The sequence below is a fragment of the Armigeres subalbatus genome, chromosome 2 (assembly GCF_024139115.2).
Source record: "Armigeres subalbatus isolate Guangzhou_Male chromosome 2, GZ_Asu_2, whole genome shotgun sequence".
In the NCBI taxonomy this organism is placed as follows: Eukaryota; Metazoa; Arthropoda; class Insecta; order Diptera; family Culicidae; genus Armigeres; species Armigeres subalbatus.
In genome coordinates, this window is record NC_085140.1 from 46703186 (window position 1) to 46723555 (window position 20370).

Below are 20370 nucleotides of genomic sequence, written 5' to 3' on the forward strand. Positions count from 1 at the left end.
TCCATTCTTTGTTATTTTATTGGAAAAATAAAGAAATTGAATGCGTCGTTACTCTTAATAACAAGCCTCTCGGAATCCAAAATAATAATTTCACTCACACTTTAGGGGCACCTCACTCAATACGGAAGCAACGCACTGTCATTTTGGTTAATTCCAGCTTTGCTGCGTCGCAGCATCCGTCCAATAATAAAAAAGATATTTGTGCGTTGCTTCCGTTTCGAGTGGGGTGCCCTTGAAAACGCGAGTGAAATTTGTTTTGTATTCCGGAAGGCTTGTCCTTAAGGCCGACGGAAACCGGACTTATTAAATATTCAACCTACTTTTATCCCAAATATTACAAATAATTGCATATTTATCAAAAATTAAATAACTATGTAGATCTAAGGGTATCGGTACCGTGGAATTATTAGTAGACCCATAAATCCTTTTTTTCCAAAATTAATAATTATGCGATATTTACAGTTTCACTCTCTTAGCCAATAAATTTGCTAACAAAATTGAGATTGATATTATTTAACATCAACAATTGCCCAAACTTGCTTGCGTCACTAATGGGTACACTGTTTCTTTGGTGGTGGTATAAATTAATTTTGGTTCCAGATAGTGGTGCTATCCATTGATTTCTTATGAGACGGTTACCCTATAAAAATGAAATAAAAACCGATAGGAATAAAAAATAAGTCTTAAATAAAATAAAATTAGATCACCATCAGTAGTGATATTTATTGATTTATGTCAGTCAGAAGCCATCCTGTCGATTTTGAACTCCGTCACAAGGACATCTATTTTCCACATTCGCAAACATTAGTTCAATTTATTGATCCGTTGGCTCGTGTTCAGCATATTCATACTGTCTGCGACAGGCTTTTCTCTTGGATGCCGGTAAGCAGACATATCTGTGGGTTCTAACCAGGCGCAGCAGCTGTACCGATAAAGTATTTCGAGTGCCAGCCAAGAGTGCCACCTTGAGGATACACATTACATATACACAAGACACAAGAATACTAAATATCGGTGTCACCAAATGTTTCAAACGGTATACATGCTGTTGACGATTGCGGCATCAACGACGGAATATTTCCACCAACCTTCAATCGTTTGTGCCCTTTTTTGTTATTTACATAATAAATTGGGAAATCAAACTTTCGTTAATTGGCGAAAATCTGTAAAATTAATGTTCAGAAGAATAACTTTGAATTCAGTTGAACTTCTTCTTCAGTTGTACGCATATTGTACTCCTGATTTTCAGAGCCAAAAGCTACATTTAAAGAAAATAGGGCATATTACTGTCACATAGAATGGCGACACAGTGACCGAATCGGAAACAGTGCAATGTTGTGCCAAATGGACGCCAAATACTACGCCTCGTATTTGTATGACGAAACTCACATTGAAATGTCCAAATACCGTCCTGAACGACAAACGCATTAGATGTGAAATATTTAAAAAATACTTTTCCCTATAGGTTTCTCTTAATTTCGAGAATTAATTACGTATAATGATACACGTATAATATGTGAGAATAATCATCAAACTTTTGTGTGTTTGAAAAAGCCTCAAGAATATAAAGCCGTTTTTTGATAATCTGATATTTAAAGAACTATTTAATTCAAATGAAGCCGTGAGATACTGAAAATTCGTGTAATTCGAAAAAAATATATTAGAGAAAATCCTCGAACATTCATTCAATAAGTGTTGATGATGGAGAACGCCGCTTGCTATCTTTTTGACTCATGCATAATATTATCATTATTCGTGAAAATATGTTTATTAATTTTCAGTCGTCGGGGCTGACAATGGGTCTGGGGGGTGAGAATGGGTCAGCGTCCTCACCGACATTCTGGAGGTGAAATAACAAAATCGTTCAGAAAGGTATCTTATAATTCAGTTTTCTCGTCCTCAGATACAATAAGGTCTGAGGGAAGCTCTCTCGTGGTAGAGCGCTATTTTCGGAATAGAATGTCTATAACTCGGAATTGGGAACGAAATTCGCTCATCCCAGCTGACACATTCTTTGAAATTCATCAAAGAATGTTCCTACAAAAATTTCGTGGACCTACTTTCCCTAATTTGAATTAAGCTCTAAATACTGAACTATTGTACAACTGAAATTTTCGCTTCTCAGATCCTCTCTCCAATGATTTGAGGCATAAAGGAACCGAATTTTGCAAAACCCAACTGACAAACGTTTTGAAATTTTCCAACGATCATTTTCATATAATAAAAAGTATAGGTATGTGATCGCATTACATTTTGAAGCAAAGTCTTTTAACTTCAACCAGGTTTTCCAAATTCCATATAAAAATTACTGTTTTGGGAGAGCAGCCAACAGCATATTTTATCGTGGCGCAATGCTATGATGCTTTCTGCGGGGCCCTTCTGATCCGTGCGGTAAGATTCGCAGCTACAAAGCAAGATCATGAGAGTCGCTGGGTTCGATTCCCTGTCCGGTCTAGGAAATTCGTTTGACTTCTATTCTAGTATGTGTTACATCAATGAACCACTTTAATCGATGTTCCGGATCTCCGGAAGACCTCCAATATTCTCTTTGGTAAATGGGAACTGGTCACGACATTCGTTCGTATCTTATTCAGATTTCGAAAATAATTTTTTTAAAGCTTTTTTTCTGGGATGAATTATATGAATTGACAACTTTTGTGGATGTTCTGGATCTTCTGGAAGACTGTGGAGGCTGTTCAGAAAATGACCGATAATTCAGAGTACGATAATTTATTATTTAGAGTACGATAATGAAGAGCTAGGAAGAAACTGCGCTTTTTTATGATGGGTTTCATGAATTGACCTCTTTTGCGGACTTTTCGGATCTAATGAAGGACCTCCGGTGGTCACTCAGGTCTATCACGAAGGATCTCCATAATCATTTGTTACTCAGCGTTAGAAAATGAAAAGCTTTGAAAAAACGCACTCTTCTAGGATAAGTTTAATGAATTCGAATTGACCACTTTTACGAACATTCCGGATCTTCTGGAGGAACTCAAGTCCATCAAGGAACTCATGTCCATCAGGTTCTGGAGGAACTCAGGTCCATCAAAATGGCCACCACAATCATTTGTTACTCAGAGCTCGATAATGAAAAACTTTGGAAAAAAACGCGTTCTTCTATGATGAGTTTCATAAATTGACCACTTTCACGGACTTTTACGGATCTTCTGGAGGACCTTTGGTGGCCACCCAGATCCATCAAAATTGTTCAACACAATCATTTGATACTCAGCTTTCGATAATGAAAAGTTTTGGAAAAAAACGCGCTCTTCTAGGATGAGTTCCATGATTTGACCACTTATACGGATGTTGCGGATCCTCTGGAGGACCTCCGGTGCCCACTCAAGTTCATCACAATGGGTCACCACAATCATTTGTTACTCACCTGTCGATAATAAAAAAAAACTTTTGAAAAAACCGCGCTCTTATATGATGAGTTTCACAAATTGACCACTTTTACGGACGTTCCGGATCTTCTGGAGGACCTCCGGTGGCCACCCAGGTCCATCAGAGTTGGTCACCACAATCATTTGTTACTCAGAGTTCGATAATGAAAAGCTTTGGAAAAAACCCGCGCTCTTCTAGGATAAGTTTAATGAATTCACCAGTTTTACGCACGTTCCAGATCTTCTGGAGGAACCCTGGTGGCCACTCAGGTCCATCAAAATGGTCCTCTCAATCATTTATTACTCAGCGTTCGAAAATGGGCAAATTCTAAAGCAATTGTAAACTGCATAATGATGAAATAATTTTGGCGACAATGTTCAGTGTGACGCTGTTCATTCTGGGGGGCTGAATTGGGCAATTTTCTCTCAGAGAGTGCTACCACGTGCTTTTTTAACGGAAAACTCTTCCCTCAGACCTTAATTCGAGATATTTGTCAGTTTCTGATTGATTATCCATTTTACTACTAATCAATCACATGAGTGTGTCCGTCAGAAATTAGTTACTTCTCTTATAGTACCGAAGGGGTTGTATTGCTTTCATCTAGAGTAGACCAGACCGAAACAATTCAAGCACAAAAATGTTACATGTTTTGACGTAAATGCATAATTTTAATAATAATTTTGGCAGGAACTAAAAATAATTCTAGAAATTCTACATGAATTTTGTGAAGCATTTGTGTGATATTTCCTGAAGAGTTTTCCGCAGGAATTTAAAAAAGAATGTCTGCAGGAATTCCAAAAGACGGCCGGAATTTCTGTTACCGCCTCAAATTTATAACAGTATTCCATGAAGGACTTTTTTGCAGTAATTCACTCGAGAGCGGGAGTTTTCGAAGCGATCTCTGTAGGAATTTATGAAGACGTTCTCACATGTACTTTTCGAAAAAGTCCGCAGATTATAAGAGGAATTTATTTAAATATACGAAAAAACGAATGTACTTTTTCTAGGGGGATTTTTGCAAGAATTCTCGGAGATTTTTTGGCAAGAACGTCTCAAAAAAATCAACTGGAAATTTGGAAGGAATTTTCCCTGGAATGGCAAATTTATGCGGCAGTTCTCGGTGTTTTTTTTAGCAGCTATTCCCGAAGTTGCACACAGAATTTCCAATACAATACAAAGGAAAATATGCTAATGAAATTCCGTAAAAGCTCTTGGAGAAATTACCGCAGAAAATTTATCAAACATTCCGGGATAAATTTTTGGTGAAATTTTCGAACATCCTTTTCAAGAATTTTCAAACTTAATCCAGAATTGCATTAAACGAAACTTGAGGAACTATGTTAGATTTTAAATTACATGTTTCTTCCTGGATACAAATTCAAATATTTAAAAGTGGACCTTTCCCAGAATAATGAAACAGTGAATGTTATTCTTTCTTTAATAAAATATATCTTCCCGGAATAAGGAAATGGAAGATCTGGATTCATTCTTCAAAAGAAGGCATTCTCACGAAGTAAGGAAATGGTAGATGTGGTTCCTTCTTCTGAAGCAGGCGTTAGCAATTTCCCCGAAAAACAATTCCCCGAATGTAACATTTCCTCGAATGCTTCTCCCTTCTTTTTGAGTGCGGCACAAGGCATGAACGCATTTGGTCGGTATAAGGCGAAGTGAGGAGATAATCCTTTCTTTAAAGGAATAAGTTTGCTCGGTTCTTTTCGAATCTGCCCGGTTCAAAGCAAAGGGAATGTCTTCTTAAAATAAACGCGGCTGCCCGGTATAAGACGACGGTAGGAGATAATGCCTTCTTTCCCGAGTAGCACACTTGCTAAAAAAAGGTTGCATTGACTCGTAAGCGACCAAATTGAGAAATTGAGTCGCATAAGAGTTGCTGCAACTAAATCAGTCAGAATTGTGCTGCTAGGGTTAGATCCCGGAATTAAGAGAAAGTAAGTGATAATGTCTTCCTCAAATGAACACATTTTTCCGGTATAAGGCAAAGAGGATAGATTGTCACTTCTTTAAATGAACTGGTTTGTCGAGAATAAAGTGAAAGAATGAGACAATGTCTTCTTTAAATGATCGCGAATGTCCGGTGGAATGAGAGTGGAAGTTTTATGTTTTAACAGAATGAAAAAGGTGTCAAACAGACAAGTGCCCCGAATGTTTTGTGCGGTTATCCGCCCTACAGTATACGAGACAGCGCAAAACGAACAATGGTGACAATTAGGTCCAGTGCTGATGGTCAGAATTGCATCGATGGTAGATCGGCCCTTCCGGAAACCCAAACACATATTGATATAATTGTGATATAGTGTTATGACTAACTGATCGGGAAGCTTACGTCATCAGAAGATTTTTTTTTTGTCTTTATTAGCTAGACTTTCAGCCCTGGGCTGGCTCGTCTCGCCATCAGAAGATAATTTTAGCTCCCGTATAGGATATCTCCCGCGTCCAGATGGACTTATCTGGACTTATCCTCCTGATAGCAAGGCAACACCCATTCTATTCTCAGTGATCGACTCTTGTAGCAGCATGTGAGATGCCTCGCAGAGGTTCAAGTTCAACTGAGCTACTGTGCTGCCGTGTCCACTGGACGGAAAGGTGTTTGTTGTCTTCGCCATCGGCAGGTGCGGGAAGCGGGGATAGCCTGGCTGGTGCGAGCTTTGTGTCTCTTAGCTTCACATCGTTGGCATAGCTTACTATGGTACATTGGTACGGTTCTTAACAGGAAAAAAAAACCTTCAAGACTTCGACATAGCTCTTACCGTCAGCTTTGACGTTAATTGTTTCTTCTCTATCTCTTCGGTTTGACATCTATAGCTCTACATTTACGACCTCTCCAGGGTAGCCCCTCCTCCCGATGAACTTGAGCAACTTCACTTGTAGGCGGTATTGGCCTTTTTATCTTCTTCAATCGTTTGCAGCGATCACTCGGTTTGATTTAATAACATTACCTTTGCTTTAGCCTTCTCTTGATATGTTCTTCGTCTTCGAGGTATGAATAACTATACTTCAACCTGCTCATTCGTCTTTAATCGGAGGTAGATTTCCTCCATCTTCTAGCTGAACGACAAGTAGCTGATCGAACCTGGTGAATAATCACTCGTGCCAAAATCTGCCATTCGTATTATCGTATTCGATGTTAAACAGCATGCATAAAAAATATCACTTTCCTCGTCCCTTTATGGTTTCCAAAGGGACTTGCGAGCGTTTCTATAATTCGATCTATCGTTGCCATGTCTAATCGTGTCAGTTTATCTGGAAGTACGTATTCGTGTATTAACTGCCATAGCTGATGTCGATCGAATGTGTCGTATATAATGTGTGAGGAGCAGCTTCACTCTCTTGCAATTGGTTTAGTCGATGGCATAACATTAGGGAGAATACTTTCTCTGGCTAGCCTCATCGTGCGCAAGTATTACAAAATAGTGCAAAACAAATTTATATAAATTTAAAGTAACTACTACTTGGATTGAAAGTCGCATTTTTTGTGATGCTATAAGTTTAAGCAATTCCCCGAAATTGAAATAATAAAATTTAGATGTTACGTCTTTTTCAAATGTTGGTCTAGAATTTTTAAATTGTGTCCATCTCATCACTCCCTCATTTTATTATCAATTGAAGTTAGCCTTGCTAGTGCCAACACAATTCTGCAACATCTCGAAATAATTAGTGAATTTCGTTTGCCTTTTATGGAACATTATCCAACTTTTGGCTCGTTTCCACCATGGTTATTGCTCTGTCTACGGCAACACAATCGCTTCGTGGCTAAGCGTGACTAAGCGATATAAGTTAATCAACGGAATGAGAAGAGCATCCCCATAATGTCATATACTGAATAATCTTTAGAATATTTTTTTCGCAGTTGGAGGGAGTAGCTTAGACTCAACTTTAGAAAGATTTTTTTTTTCATTATTGTTAGCACTGTAAAAATATAATTAAATTCTTTGATGCTCTTCTATTAAATTGCGTTAGTAATACACCATGACAATCTTTTCAATTAAATAAATTTTAGAAAAACTTGACAACTGAGCTGTCATTTACACCGTTTTGTTTTTTAACCTCCTAATTTTTTCCACGACTTGGACTGCGACTGCTGCTGTTCATCATCGTCGTCGCAACATCTTGCCATCGTATCGTCATTACATTATTATAGCTAAGGTTTCGTGTTGTTGCCGTTTTCGTTATCTATCTTTTTCTCCTCAAGTCGCCCCGCTCACAGCCGCAGTATCAAATTTGTAACGATCGACCTGTTCGGTTCTCGTATATGGTTCGAAATTATATTGGTAAAGAGCGCTACATGCCAAGTTTTATCTCTGCTCCTCTGATGATACTTTCATTGCGAATGTAAGAGCAGCTGAACCACTATAATCACGGTTCGTGCGCTTTACGAGCTAGATTTAAGTTCAATGCTGAGCTTAGTGAAATGGTGGTTTTTATCGGCAAAATAAAGGGGCGGCTGACAGATCCTGTACGACTTGAAGACTTATGGTGTTAGATTTATGTATGCCTAGCTGCTAATATTGCGGCAGGTGATAATGTTGGCAAATGGTCAGGTTTTTCTTATGAATTCTCCTTTCACTTCATATGAAAAGCAATGATGTAATTTTTTTTTTCTATCTTTTACCTTTAATATGTATATTACGTTAGTATAATTTTTTTATAGATTGCAAGGAAGGTCAAATGTCATGTTCAATCTGACGACAGTCTCTTATTACGATTTATTTTTAATTTTATGTTTATTATTTTATTTATGTTTATTTTATGTATATGTGAAAAAAATATTCAAAGTTGTTTTCTTTTACTTAGTTATTTTACAATTGCTTGTTACACAATTCCATTATGGGCAAATATGTAAACAACTTATTGAAACATAGGATTCAGTTCGATCAATGCCAAGAATTGCAGACTTCGCTCTCGATTGATAATGAGCGATGATAAATGACAGACATGAACCTCTCCCTTACAAGTCATGAACACAAGTCTATTGCAACCTGATACAAGTACAACAACAAAATTCTGCCCCACCGTCATACTACGAAAAAAAAGCTTTATTCTTAGAAAAAATATGTTAAGCTCTTTTTAGTGGAATGTATTCAACCGTTTTGTACTTTCCATTTAATTCCACTACGTATTGTTATCTTTGCAGATACGTATTTCGACCTCAACTGTGAGGTCGTCTTCAGTGTCTCGTACTTGACTCGACTTGCTTCTTGCTCGACTTTATTCATGCTTCAGTAACATTTTGGGCTTACCAGACGGTATCTTTTATATACAATGTCCTCCCGTCGTCCTTCCAACCAAACATGTCCTCCTTTTGAAAATATGAACTTTCATAGATACATTATTTACACCAAAGCAGCAACTGTTAGATTTTCTATGAATTCTTTATAATAACTTACCAAAACCTGCATAAGAACTGGGTATATGCGAAAAAGTTAGGTTCTTGAGCTTGAGCTTGAGTTTGATTGACTGCTCGTAGTTGCTACTCCATTATGACCAGATCAGCTGTTCTTGCACAGGGAACCAACAGATGTTTGCTTGGGACTAGCACACATCTTCAATGTACAAGTACTGGTGATCTCATTTGTTAGGTCATACTGGCGCCTGCCACGTCAGAATGCAAGTCAATGTAGGGAAGGGGAGGAAATGATGATGCAATCACTCGCCCGCTGCAAGCCGAATATACCTCTGCACTTGCCACGAGTTCATGCGGAATTTGTTGGAACTTCTGGGTTAGGTTGGAGAGGCAGAGGTCCGTCTTGGTTAACGAGCTGCCAATGTGATAGATAGGAGAAGGTAACTGATGGAATTTCTAATTGGATGTAGGAACGAGCTCTATAGTTCATTTCCAATTCTAACAGATTACTGTTAGAATACTCAAGTTGAAGGTATAGGAATAAAAATGGAAACGGTATGAAAGTCCATTTCTAGTTCTAGCGATTGCTAGAACATGAGAAATATAGAGGAAGATACAAAGTAGGAGAATGGAACGGACCTGGGATTAAACCCACGACCTCCTGCGTATGAGGCAGAAGCAGTAGCCATATGACTACCAAGCCCGCTCCGAAACAAGAGAGATCACGCACAGCACTGATTAATTTTATTACCGGCCGCGCAATGCAGATCACAATAATTCGTTCGACCGCGCGATCGTTCTGCGGTCCGAAACAAGAGAGATCACGCACAGAACTCATATGCGAAAAAGTTAGGTTCTTATACAAAAAATGTAAGCTCACAAACAAATATTGTAAGAAAAGCTTGCAAAATTGTAAGGTCTCATACAATATTTGTATAAGTGTCTAGCATTTTCGCATATGCCCATTTAGGTTTTGGTAGGTTCTTATTCAGAATTGTTAGAAAAACTTACAATCACCGATATTATGTCACATGTGAAACGAATTGAGAAGAAAATTCGGTGGAATGTAAAAATAAATTTGATTCGTTACCTCTATGGCTGTCGCCAATTAAATGGGAAAGTTGCTAATTTTAGGCTTCGTGTTAAACCATTTCTAATTGTTTTTTTTTATGACATTGGAAAAGCGAAACCAATGTAGCACCAAGCTTTGACCCAAGGTTGTAACTCACATGGTTTTCTTCGGAAGTTACGTAGAAATGGCCAAATTTTCAAATTCGTCCTAGAGAGCTGCTTGCAACTTTGTTCGAATAGTTAGTTCAGCAATAAGTAAGCAAAAAAATCGCAGGCGTGTCCCATTACATAAGAACCTATCTCGGACCGAAAGAATTCATAAATCTGCGGTTTCTACTTAGTGAGAATTAAGTATCACCCGGGAGGCAAATTCTTAGATAGTCTTCTCTTGACCCTGGAGCATTCGGTTTTTGGAAATTTGTCAAGTGTTTCGGATTCACCGTAAGGACACTTGATGGCTTCCCGGGGTTAATTTCTGATCACTTTACGATTCTTTTAGATTCATATAACACACGTATTGAGAAAAATATGTAAGCAGTGTTAGTAGAATCATTGCATTGAATACACGAATCTGTTATGCGTAACGTCTATTATGCCTAACGTCCTTATGTCTAACATACCTATGCCTAACGTCGCGGACCCGTGTAAAACAAGTTAAAATGCATCTTCGGCATCATGGAGATTATCTCCCAAAATCAGTACATTATAGTTACAGATTGCGAAAAGCGTCTCTCATGATATGCTAAAGTACAAAGATCATATGTCAGAGATTTTTTCATTTCTCTCTGGATTCCCAAATCAAAGCAATTTTCATAGCAAAATGTTCCGAATACGATTGTAAATTTATGTAAGCTTGCCGCCACCAAATATTATTAAAAATAATAAAATACAGTTTAACAAAAAATGGCAAACCCTCTTGTACTGGACTGGACATGGCATCGACGCACTGCTAAGACAACTTCGGCCTTAGTTTGTTATTTCTGAAATTCTTACGGTTTCTTAACCCTTTCTTTCCCGTGGTAGCTGTAGAGCTAAATCAAATTTTGCACCTTTCAACTTTCATAGAATTATTTCAACATCAAAAAGCAATATTTAGCACATCTTTATGGTCTCATTTCTCATATTTAACCCTTTCAGGACGGATGGGTCATATTTGCCCAGCGTGCTGGGCATATCCAGCTTTTCGCGCACGGTAATGGCGGCTCTGTTGATTTAAAAGTATATCCGTCCTTGTACTTATTTGACATCTGACTTGGGTTTGACATTTCGATTACCCTCTCCCCTCATCCTGGAACAGGAGGAAAACGGAATGTCAAACCCAAGCCAGATGTCAAAGAAGTACAGGGACGGATACACTTTAAAACCTACAGAGCCGCCATTACGGTGCGCAAAAAGCTGGATATGACCCATCCGTCCTGAAATGGTTAAACTATTGAAAACAATAATGTAACTATTGATTTACAATTAATTTCATATTATTCGGCAACTCGGCCGTACGAAAATCATTTTTTTGTTAAATATCTTGGCCATGGATATGCACAGCTTACTTACTTGATACTTGATGGGCTACAGCTCTTCGATGAACCTACGCCGAATGGAGTATCCTTCTCCACTGGACTCGATCCTGGGCCAATCGCTTCCAGTCGCCCTGAACATTGAGCGCCCTCGGGTTCTCTTCAACTGCAAAAAGCCATCGTGTACGCGGCCTTCCACGAAGCCTGCGGCCTCTTCCGGGTTCTCTACTAAATATTGTCTTCGCTTGACGTTCTTCGGGCATACGAACAACGTGATCAGCCCACCGTAGTCTGCCGTGTTGTATAAGCTTAATAATATCCAGTCTTTCATACATCTGGTACAATTCGTGATTCATGCGACGCCGCCAGATACCGTTATCCTGTTTACCGCCGAGTATTGTCCGCTCCGCAGTACCTTACGCTCAAACACTCCGAGAGCTCTCCGATTAGCCTCCTTTAACGTCCATGTCTCATGGCCGTATACAGCCACCGGGAGAATCAGAGTAGTATACAGCGCGAGTTTTGTTTTCGTTTGCAGACTACGGGACTTAAGCTGGTTACGTAGTCCGTAATAAGCCCTATTTGCAGATGCAATACGCCTTTTACCTCGCGGGTAACATCATTATCGCACGTCACTAATGTTCCAAGATACACAAATTCTTCTACCACTTCAAATTTTTCACCATCCAGCACTATTTCGCTACCACCACCACTAATGAACCCACGTTGATTGCCAGCGACCATGTACTTCGTTTTGCTGGTATTGATCGTGAGTCCAATCATCGCTGTCTCCCTCTTAAAAGGCGCAAAAGCCTCTTCCACGGCACGGCGATCAATTCCGATAATCCCAGGAGCATATGCGACCCCAGACCATACCGAATGATAAATTCAATCCAAATCGGATGAGTAGGAAGGCAATTCCTACTTCAAATTTGTTCGGAAAACCGGAAAAAAAGTATTCACAAAGATTTTTTTATACATGAAATGACGCTCAGTGTTCTCAGAATTCAGGGTTCGTAATGCTCACTCAATCTCAGGAGCACAGGATGCTCCCTCACCAAAATTTTCGGGGAGAAATCGTTTTTCGGGAAAGAAAAAACAGCCTGGAGAGTGATAACCATTTTCGCTCACTTCGATTGCTGCCAAACGTTGGTTTGTTCTTTTTCTTTCATATTCGAGATGAAAAGGTGAAAAAATCGTGGCACCATAAATGCAAATGATAGTAGCTTATGTGGACCAAATAACTTAACGCTTTCATACAGATAACGTGGTGGTGTGGCTAGAGTAAGCGCATCCCCACAGCTATTATTGTTACTATTCTGGGTTCGAATCCCGGCGCGGCCATACAATTTTGTAATTGTCCTGCGATAGAAAGATTGATGGGTGAAAGATAATCCTCAACATAAACAAAGAAAAAAGATTCTCCCTAGGCCCAAAAAACGCTTGCTTTGGTCTCATTGAAACGAAAAAAGTCGAAACCCTGCAGAATATACATCTGTAACAGCCTACTGAGTTGTTATGCCCATATAGCTACCGATTCAGTCCATTATTGTCTGTTTTTGAGCAAACTATCAAAATCAGTACGGATAATTTGCAGACACCCTGTAGTGTGTGATATTCTCGCTAATAAACAATGTGAGCTCGCTTTACTGTGAATATACAACAGTTAAGCACATGTGAAGATTGGGCAAATCAAGCATCCGAAAGATATTCAATTTGCAAAAAAGGAGGTTGGTACTCGGATTCTGATGGCTTTTCCGCAAACGGGACCTTTAAGTGGTCTTGTTGTGTAGGGATTATCACGCCTATCTAGAGAGTAGGAGCTTGAGGATTCGAGTCCTTCCAAGACACGTGGATTCTTTTTCGCAAATTTCATATCAATTTGTCCATTTCGAAACATGTGCTGTGCATATGCACAACCAAGATATTTAACAAAAAAAATTACAATAAAAAACATTTTTTAGTTTTCCATTAATATTAGCTATGCCATATAACTTTTGTTCTATCATTTTTTAAAAAGATGATGCCTTCCTATTGAAATCTTTGAAGAAAATCGTGGGAACCACAGGCGGAGAAAGTTATTTCATGAAAATCATTGTTGTTTGCAGTGAACGACTAGAATTTTCAATTTTTTTTGAGTGGCAAAATCGGGTCGAAAACGGAAAACGTGATAAAAACGGGGGTAGACAAAATCGGATCAACACTGTCTATGTTTTTTTAAGTAACGAGAAAAATCTTCGTAGCAAAAAGAACCGATGAAATTATGGTCTTCTGAGATGAGATTAAATTTTTGACAGTGGGATTTAAAATGGAACAGTTTCCATACATGAAGCATGTTTTGGTGATATTGTAACAAAAATGAGTATTCAATGCGTTACATAAATACAATTGTGATCTAGTTCATCTTTCATCAGTTTTAAACTAATCAATCTACAGTTCCTGCAAGCACTTTCAATCAAGCCACCTAATCAGCTAACAATGATCAAAATAAAATTTCATCTTCAGCCAACACGGTTTATTTCTTAATGACTGAGTGGCAGTCGTTTATTGCACCTACTTGCGAAAATCGACTACGCTGATTATAATTTACTGTGAACCCGTTGGTTGTAGTTATCAAATAGAGCCATAAATAATTCTGTTGTCATAATGTCATGATGATCTGTAAAATGATCAAATCGCAACTTTTGAGAATTGCACTGCATCGTGTGTTGCATCGTGTCAAATTATTTATAATTTGTTTTATAACGTGTTGAAATTACATTTATTATGTTTTACTTTGTTTTAGCTTTTATTTTCTTTCCATATTTTATTTACTTATATTTTTTTCATTTTCTTTTTCTTTCAGATTATTTATGTTCCCGTTTTGATCGTTTAAACTCCTTTTCATCAAATTTAATTTGTTATTAAAGAAGAATCGCACGAATAAAGCGACACTACCGTAAACAACCTGAAACCCAAAGTTACCGAACCAATTCGGTTAATCCGCGGTGAGCGCAACTTCCAGACACTGATTCGACTCGTCGGTAAACATGAATCACACCTTTCGAACATACATCGGAGTGACTGACTAAATGACGGTCGAGTAGTGCCGCCGCGCCGGTTGCCGCGTATCATCAATCACCGAAATGTACATCAGATAGCCAACAGTGGTGACGCGAAAAGTACGGCACCCGGCAAGCGACACGTCAAAAGTGTGGTTAATTGTGTCTTGAGCTCCAGTTGAGAAGAAAGCATCGCGAACTTGATGCGTAAAATTAACCGCGAAACTCGTGCCGTTGCCAGTAATTATCTGTTATGTTCGGACACTGTGGATTTAATGCGCTAGCGGGTTCTTTGATCGTGGGATTGAATCCAACGTGCGGTCCCATGTGAACTAACGTTGTTCCCTTAGATGTCCTGTAGATGTGTTCATACTTCTGTGTCAATTTCGGTTATACAACGGTTTTATAAACAATAATATGGTTTACAAAACTGTTTTAGAACCTCAATAAATCCTCCAATGTTTGAGAAAGTTTGAAGGCATGTGGTACTGTTTAGTAAAAGTGTTCAACAGATGAAGAGAAAATATAGTTTTGTGAATTATTCCCCTTAAATTATTTGCTTGTTTTAAATTTTCAGTTTGCCAGGCACTCACTATCTATAGATAGCCAAATACACATTTCATTTACTGTCCAACATATTATTGAATGTGATACCGTTGTGTTTGTTTGTTGTGTGATTCCCGCTCCTGAAGTTTGAAGCAGTCCGTAACGAATTTGCCGGGAAGTGGAAAGCTCTACTGGAAGCTGGCGGCGGAGGTGGTGGTGCCTGTGGATTGAGCCTGAGCGATCCGGAACAGCACGTGGCAGGCGACAGCGATAACGACGGAGACAACGACAGTATGACCAATTCACAGGTAACTTATGAAGTGTTTCTCTTACTGGACGGGTGTTTGTATACAATAGCGCCATGAGTTGGCAGCCTGATTCAAAAGCAATTAATTGATTAGAATCTGCAGAGAGTGGGCGGTGATTTGTTGTCGTTTGTGAAGATATTTGTTTTGAATACAATATGAGTAGATTAAGAATAGCAAATTCCTGTGTAGGGAGAATGACTATTTGTGCGAAAGGCTATTGCGCTTCGGCGCAAACCTCTGAAACGGCCGTTTCACATTCTTTTAGTGAAGTTCAAAAATATAACAATCGCTGAAACTTTTCAATGACGTAATATAAATGAAGCGTTTCATTTTTATGGCAGCTGAAGCTTAATACTGTTTTTTTCTTGTTTCGTATGTAACAAATAGAAACATCTAAGTTTTCGAGTAAGCACAACGGTTACAGTTGAACAAAATGATTGATCATTATCAAGTCACCGCCAAGAATACTTTCCAAGAAGCCCTATTTTCATCCACGCAATTGAGTTTGAATTTATCAACGATTCAAAAAGTAACAAACATACCCACATGGTTGGCAACAACGTCGATATATCTATGCCTAGCTTTACGGGTGTTAGAGTAAAATCAGCAATGATTCAAATTGCTCGGGCTGTCAGTTTGAATAGTCATACCTCGATGTAACTCGATATAAGGCATTTTTTACCTTGTGAATGTTCATAAAAGCACATTACAACAAACTAATCTCCACGACAGTGGCCATGAGTACCTATTAGTGGCCGTGAGTGCTCATGGTGTAGATTTCCCAAGCAGCACGCTTGTCATAAATAAGTTACTGTGACCCATGAACGACCAAATCCAGTCATATATGAGTTTCTGCAACCAAATCGACCTAAACTGTGCTACTCGGGTTACCAACGACTGTATCGATTAGAACACATGAGTGCTTCTGAATGCCAATAATTTCCAATAAGTGCCAACGAGCTCTTGAAAGTGCCAAACAATTACCGTGAGTTCCTATGAGTGACCTTGTGTACTCATGAGTACCGACAAATGATATAAGATGTTTTTAGTAATAAAATTGAAAATGTTGCACTCCACGAATACCCATAAATGTTCAGTAGCACGTCTCTAGAAGTATCTATAATGTTCTGTGAATGGTCATGAGATGTAATTATGGCGTTTTGACGTAGGACTACGTCTTTGTATTGGATATGTATATATTGGGACATATGTCATAATTTGGAAAAATGAGACTGTCACAGAAATATGATAGGTCTTGGAGGCTAATAAGTCGATTATTTTTCTACGAATTTTCATGCCGTTGTCATCAATGATTGCAAATTTATTTAAGATTCAGAATCAACATTGGTACCAAATAATTTTCTATAGTAAACTATTGATTTGTGTTCCATTTCCAGGTACAATTTTTTACCACAAGCAGTCAATTATCGCATGATTTCAATCGCCTCTATCAGAATATTCGGTTCATTTAAATTTAACATAAAATCCTTTTTTAATTTTTTAGCGAATGTTTCAACGCTAAGTAAGTAATCAAATGGTTAATAGTTGGTTTCAGTTGAATATCAATATAATAGTCTGTCTTGTGATTTTTTTGTTGAGTTCCATTTTAGAAATAACGGGTTCAACTTATCTGAGTACGTAGTCATACGTTTACAGTTCGTATAGTCAATCGTAGGGCTATCCCGTTATAGCTTTTTATTATTATTATGTTTCCATTATGTTATGTGTGACATATGTGTCTGCGACTGCCCATGATTAGCTTTTAACGCCCATTTTCATTCAAAATTGAATATTTTTGCACATCACTTCCTGAAATTGCCAGTGACTGCCCCTCAGTGCCCGTGAGTACCCTTGAGTATATCAGATTATGATTATTAGTGTTTGTGAGTTCCCATTCCCATGAGTGCTTACTTTTAATAAATGTGTTCCCATAAGAGACAAGAAAGCTGTATAGATTAGATTCTTATTCTATACATCAGAGTTCTGAGCTTGTTTCCATAACTTCACCCTGAAATTGGTTTATGCCGAACTTTCGAAATACAGGGTGTTAATCGGACCATTTATGCAGCACTTCTATTTAAATTGCCAAGATGTGTTTAATAAGTATTTGGAAAAAGTGTTCAAGGAGCGACCATTTAAATTAAAAGTAGAGGTCTATACCACTGGCGGAGACAGAGGTGGGGCACCACGCGATGCAATCACACCATTGTGCTCGAAGGCTATTGTTCTTGCGCTTAGTGGTGTCCCACCAAAAAACAATAGCTGGCTCCGCCAGTGCTCTATACTGCCCATATTCGCGTAAAAGCCCCATGCTTGTTGAGGAATGTTTAAATTTTCAAGTACGTTTTACATTGAGATACACAATAAAATCTAATAAAGTTTTAAATAAAGAAGTTAATAAAGAAGCTACATTCTTATTGAAATTTTGACAAACTACATATTTATATGTACACATCTTCGTCCCAAAATTAAATTTTTGAAATGTGGTAACTCAAATATGATCGATATGATTCTACTCATAAAATAAATTACACCCAGGTTTTTTTTTACACGGTTGGAATTCATTAATTTCTCGATTAACCCGAACTTTCACAGCTTTTTAAATACCACCTAATTTTTCTTTGATTTTTTGTGAATTTTTTCGTGGGGTTAACTCATTGTTTCATTGACGCTGAAGGTCTTAAACGACTAAAACCAAACCGTGTAAAAAAAAACCTGGGTGTATACCTTATTCGAGGCCACGCATTCCTCGTGTGAAAAATGGTTTTGTGTACTCTTATAAACATCTTTATTTAAGCAACATCCCATAATTGCCAACTGTGAAAAATGGCATCGAAGCATGAAGAGCAATGTTCCAAAATCTTACCCGTTTGTCGTGAAAATCCGTACTACTTGGACTCCACATTGGCTAAGGTAGGCGTTAACCAGTTTTGTGAAGAGGGTAGGTGGCAAACATTTTCAAACACATTGAGCTATTAGCCCGCCGATCTGTTGGACATCATTCGCGATAAACTTTTTATCGACAGTTAATAAAGCCCGTAATTGTTCGCCATCACTTTCCTGAAACTCTGCTAATTCACACCTTTATTGGTTCGGTTATGGGCACCCTCTTTTTATTGAAAAATCGTTCAATATCACTGAGTTTATCAACAAACGTATTTTTATGCAGTTTTTATGCATTTTTTTAGAATTATTCAGTCATAATTTATTGTAATGATAAGTTTTATTATTTATTTATTTTTTTGGCGCATCTAAACATTGTATATGCGCTTTTTGGAACTAAGCGTTGACCGATTTACACGCAACAAGTTGCATTCGACAGGGAATTCAGTATTATTGTTGGTCATTTAAAATTGGACCTTTTAGACATTGACTTCCGATCGGGGGGCACATCACTCGATTCAGAAGCGGCGCACAACTGTCATTTTTGTTGATTTAGCTTTGCTGCGTCGCAGCATGCGTGAAATAATAAAAATGACAGTTGTGCGTTGCTTCCGTATCGAGTGGTGTGCCCCCGAAAACGCGAGCACTTTTAATCTTGAATTCCGTCAGGAGTGACCTTAAGAAGAAAAACGCGAAATGAAAAAAATATTTTTTTGCCTGCGATGTATATGAATGAATGCAATATATGTAAATTGATGGAAAAAGTTAAATCCAACTTCTTAAAGTGCTATTTTTGACCTTTCTTAATTGATTGTTTTCCCGGTGGAACTGTTAGATTTGCCAACCTGGATCAGCTGTACTTCCCCGCCTTATGGCTCTATTAGGGCATCGGTTCTCAACCTTTTTCTTGAGAGGTACCCCTTCGAACTTTTGCATTAATTGAGGTACCCCTTTTTTGCTGTAAATAAAAATAAGCTTAACTCATATAACTCGGGATATATGAAAAATTGACCTGAAAAACAAATGGCATATATGGCTATCGCCATACAGTTGGCTAAAAATTTCATTATTCCGTGAACCTTTCCAATTCAAATTCCGACCCTCTTTAAGTAGGCTGCCACGCTTCAGGAAAAGGGGCTTCTGAGCTTCTTGCACAAAGGTTTCCGATCCTCTCAAAAGGCGGCATCCGAGCCACTTAAAAGGAGGCTTCCGGGCCTCTTGAAAGGAGGTTTCCGAGCCCCTTGAAAGGAGGTTTCCGAGCCTCTTGAAAGGAGGCTTCCGGGCCTCTTGAAAGGAGGTTTCCGAGCCTCTTGAAAGGAGGCTTCCGGACCTCTTGAAATGAGGCTTCCGGGCCTCTTGACAGGAAGGTTCTGAGCCCCTTGAAGGGATGCTTCCGAGCCTCTTGAAAGCAGGTTTCCGAGCCCTTGAAAGGAGGCTTCCGGGCCTCTTGAAAGGAGGAATCTGGGCCTCTTGGAAGGAGGAATCCGGGCCTCTTGAAAGAAGGCTTCCGAGCCTCTTGAAAGGAGGCTTCCGAGCCTCTAGAATGGAGGCTTCCGAGCCTCTTGAAAGGAGGAATACGAGCCTCTTGAAAGGAGGAATACGAGCCTCTTGAAAGGAGGCTTCCGAGCCTCTTGAAAGGATGCTTCCGAGCCTCTTGAAAGGAGGCTTCCGGGCCTCTTGAAAGGAGGCTTCCGGGCCTCTTAAAAGGAGGCTTCCGAGCCTTTTGAAAGGTGGAATCCGAGCCTCTTGAAAGGAGGCTTCCGAGCCTCTTGAAAGGATGCTTCCGAGCCACTTGAAAGGAGGCTTCCAGGCCTCTTGAAAGGAGGTTTCCGAGCATCTTGAAAGGAGGCTTCCGGGCCTCTTGAAAGGATGCTTCCGAGCCTCTTGAAAGGAGGCTTCCGGGCCTCTTGAAAGGAGGTGTCCGAGCCTCTTGAAAGGAGGAATCCGGGCCACTTGAAAGGAGGAATCCGGGCCACTTGAAAGGAGGCTTCCGAGCCTCTTGGAAGGAGGCTTCCGAGCCTTTTTTTAAGGAGGAAATACGAGCCTCTTGAAAGAAGGCTTTCAAGCCTTTTGTCCTTTGATACTTTTGATCTTTTTTCCCGCAGCCCTTCATACACTATGCTGGAATTGCTGGCTACGGATGGCAGGATTCATCTTCTTCTTCTACTGGCTTTACATTCCAACCGGCACTTGGCCGCTTTTCGAATAAGTATTCTATAAGCATTTCCTCAGTTATTAATTGAAAGCTTCCTTTGCCC

General features: G+C 39.0%; 1 protein-coding gene across 16 annotated transcripts in view; it reads left to right on the top strand.

Moving 5' to 3' along the window:
- LOC134218529 (coronin-1C-like) overlaps positions 1–20370 on the top strand; it is a 197675-nt gene that overhangs the window by 154052 nt on the left and 23253 nt on the right. For 6 of the 16 annotated variants that reach the window (XM_062697642.1, XM_062697653.1, XM_062697650.1 and 3 more), the window contains one exon: positions 14953–15229. In XM_062697642.1, the coding sequence (XP_062553626.1) occupies positions 15215–15229 (15 nt within the window). In that variant the 5' untranslated portion in view covers positions 14953–15214. Of the gene's footprint in view, positions 1–14179; positions 14703–14952; positions 15230–20370 lie in introns of all 16 variants that reach the window. The other 10 variants (XM_062697649.1, XM_062697643.1, XM_062697641.1 and 7 more) reach the window with 4 other exon arrangements.